General features: G+C 36.9%; 1 protein-coding gene across 1 annotated transcript; it reads right to left on the reverse strand.

Moving 5' to 3' along the window:
• Positions 1 to 254: 254 nt before the first annotated feature.
• LOC109174047 lies at positions 255 to 1,409 on the reverse strand. The gene has a single exon (XM_019323340.1). The coding sequence runs from the start codon at positions 1,407 to 1,409 to the stop codon at positions 255 to 257; it is 1,155 nt and encodes a 384-aa protein (XP_019178885.1).
• Positions 1,410 to 3,820: the final 2,411 nt, after the last annotated feature.

Below are 3,820 nucleotides of genomic sequence, written 5' to 3' on the forward strand. Positions count from 1 at the left end.
TAGCATCGTAATCTTGTATCAGTAAATTTACAGGTCATGGTACAATAATCGTAGTTGAGTAAGCAACCAAAGGTTGAATATTCCCTCAAGGGCCTAAACACAATCTGAGTTTCATAATAAGCAGACAACAATATGGCAAAAAGTGCCAAATTGCAGCTGCTTCTATGAACAAGCTCAAATATGCATAGACTCCACAAATTTGTTCTAACAGATTGGAATTGATTGCATAGTGAAGGAGATATATTCCAAACTGATTAAGAAACCTTTACACTTCTCCTTATAGCTCCTCCCACCTTTGATAAGAAGCACCACATCAAGGTAAGAAGAAGTGCATAAATTCGACCTCCAGTAACTAGTCCAACAAGGGCAACCAGAATAAGAAACAAGTAACCGTAATTCGTCTCTCTTTCTACAAAATCTGATTTCTCCAGAGAATTGCTATCTTTCACATCAGGTGTAATGTTCATAGCCATGGTGGGAGGTTCCAATCCTCTTTCGGGACATTCAGGGTACTCGTTTTCCTCTCGAGTTGGATTTATTTCGAGTTTCGGGTCTTTTCCTGTCTTCCCAATCCTTTTTGGGAAAAGTTTCTTCATTCTTGACTTCATTTTAGCCCTGCGAGACTTTACATTCTTGGATTCAGGAACTTCATATATGTCCTCATCTTCCTCGATTAGCTCCGCCATTGATTTTATCCCTTCGGGTCTGAAACTTTTGCCACAATAAGATGGAACCTTGTCAATGGGTGCCACAATCTGGATTTCTTCAAATTGTGAGCTTTCTGGTGGCAGTTCTAAAGACCCTTCCTTTTGCAGAGGTTCTTCCTCTAATCTAACAACTCTACTGATGATAAGCCTCAAGTTCTCCCGCACTTCTGGACATGGCACTAAGTGCTCGTATCTGAACACATTTCTTGCCAAGTAATCTACAAAGAACAAGAAGAATGCCGAGAAGGTGATCCCAACCGCGAACTTCTTAGCCCCCAGAGCGAGAACTACGAGCAGGAAGATCTTCAGAAGGGCCACCAACGCCTTATTCGAATAGGCACCCTCTTGACCTTCCCCGCTATCATCAATTTCGTGGGCATCCGTTGTGGCGATTGGGGTTCTGGGTGGTGAGGGCACTGGCGAGGTGGGCGGCAGAGGCGTGGGGGATGGCGCCGGAGGGGGCAACGGCGACTGCGGCGGATCAAACGGCGGCGGTGGCGGCGGCGGCTTCTTCTTGAAGCGGGGAGAGGGGGATGGCTTCTTGAAGCGGTCGCGATGATTGACGATGAGATCAACGAGGGAAGTGGGAAAGCCGGTCTCGACGACGAGAGGCGAGGCGGCGTTCTTCCGGTGGTGAAATTGATCCTTCACCATTTGGGAAATTCTGCTGCTGCTCTTCACCTTCTTCCATGGAAACCCCATATCCTCCTTCACTTCAACAATTCAACCCAACCCAACAAGAAACAAGAAAACAATCCTCGTTCGTTTATGCAAACACCATTCAGGAATCATGGATAAACATCATGTCTATAACAACAACAAGACGAAGAAAAAATCGAAAGATAATTGTGTGTTGGTGTGAGAATACGGAAATGAGATGATACATTCATTATATATTTATATACATACATGGACACAGACAGTCTTGAGAGGCGGAGGGAGACTCTAAGGGATCATACAAACACTTGTTTACCAAATATAGAGTTGAAGGAGAAAGATGGAGTGTGGTGGAGGAATCTTGAATGAACCCTAATAAATCCAGAAGCACTTGCTCACTTCCGCGAAGAAGGAGGAGAGAGAAAGAAGGAAGCGCGGAGAGAGTGAGGTGTAAATAGAAGAGCAGAGCAGCCGGCCGACAAGTGAGTGTTGCCAACAACTTTCGATATGACTTTGAACCATGAGTCTACTTAAGGAGGCCAATGTTTTTTTATTTTTTATTTATTTTTATTTTTAGAAACAACGTTAGATTACATAAATAATAATAATATTATTAAATTTTCGGTGGACCCTTCTTTCAACACTTTTATTACATCACTATTTAGTTGAAAATCTTAAAGATTTCAGCAAATTTTTAAGTCTACTTAAGATTTCTGGTGATTCATTGTCTGGCTGGATTGTAATCTTTAATAAATGGGATTTTTTTTTGAAAGTCTTTAATAAATGGGATAATTTGCCTTGAAATTGAAAACTACTCCATACCTAATAAGATTTCAACAATATGAGGCTATACATATATAATCTTAACTGATATTATGATATATTTATAAATACCTTATTAAGTTTAGGGTGTGTTTGGAAGCCCGGAAAATAGTCCGAGTTTTTGGTGTTTGGCTGTGCAAGGAAAATGGAAGTCAAAGAAAAATGCCACATAGTCAATGAAAAATGAGGCCTCTTTTTCGAAAAATGGCTTCCTCTTTTTTGGGGAAGTCATTTTCCATTCTTTGTTCTCTCATCTTGTGGCTAGAAAATTTTCGCGACTTCACCAACACCTATTATGCACTGTTCTCTAATCTTCGAATTTGGTTCTCCGATTTGTGGCAGTACATTTTTCCACAAGCAGCTCTACTACTCTCTGGTTTCCCGCTGGAAACCAGAGAGCAGGTGCTCTCTGGTTTCTGGTCGGAAACCAGAGAGCAGGTCCCGGGGTGCTCTTTGGTTTCCAGCCGGAAACCAAAGATCACGGTCGGAAACCAGAGAGTACTACTCTCTGGTTTCCGCCGTCTCTTTCTTCTTCTTTTTAATTTTTTTTTAAAAATTTTTTATAACTTTTTAATAGATAATAATATTATTTGATTTCAAAAACATAAATATTTTTATATTTTAAATAAAATAATTAATTATATAAACTGTTTAATTATATAATTCTATCCCATTTTTCAGAAAATGAACCAAACGCACAAAAGACAGTTTTTCGCTTTGCAGCCAAACACGCGAAAGGAAAATGTTTTCCGAAAAATAACTCATTTTTCATATGTCATTTTTCTGCTTTCCAAACGGACCCTTAAATAAAATCATTAGAATAATATAGTAGGACTGCATAAATAATATTTTGAAATCTTCAAACATTTTAAATTCTTTAATTGTCTTCTTATCAACGTACGTAATTAAAATAGATTGTCAATCAATTTTTTTTTTTTTTTTTTTTTTTAATATTTGAGAGATAGTAAATCACAATTCACCACATCTAATATTATAAATAAAAATAATTTTTATTATAAATACAATAGATATGTTTAAAATTTCACATATTTTACTTTAGTTGAAAATAATAAAGAAAGGTTTTTAGAGAGGGAGAGTGAAAAAAAAAATACTCTTTTATTATAAATACAATAGATATTCTCACTTTTCATAGTATCATATTATCAGTAACTCATTGTTATTGGGCACAACTCATCTAGTTAACTAATTTAAAATAAGTTTGTAACCTTTGTTATGCTAGTAACTGATATGCCAAAAAAAAAAAAAAGAGGTATAGATTTGGCTTTGTTGTGGGCACTAACATACAAGCATTTTGGAACCTTAAGCCATATGAGACACATCTTATTATTTACCTCCTCCGCTAGTCAATATGGCAGAAGTGAGGGTTCTAAATAATCTTATACAAAAAAATTTTAAAAGACATAAATCTTCATACAAAAAAACTAACCACAATAATAGAACCATAACTCTTCCAAATGGGAAATCATGGACTCAAGTTACAACGAGAAAAATATTAACTATTTATTTTCCAATAGACTAAGAAAGTATATATAAACAGATATTATATTGTAATAAAGTCGTACTCAAAAAATAATAAATAATAGAGCCATAGCAAACTCCGGCGAGCATTGAAA

Source organism: Ipomoea nil, unplaced genomic scaffold, assembly GCF_001879475.1.
Source record: "Ipomoea nil cultivar Tokyo-kokei standard unplaced genomic scaffold, Asagao_1.1 scaffold0519, whole genome shotgun sequence".
NCBI classification, from domain to species: domain Eukaryota; kingdom Viridiplantae; phylum Streptophyta; class Magnoliopsida; order Solanales; family Convolvulaceae; genus Ipomoea; species Ipomoea nil.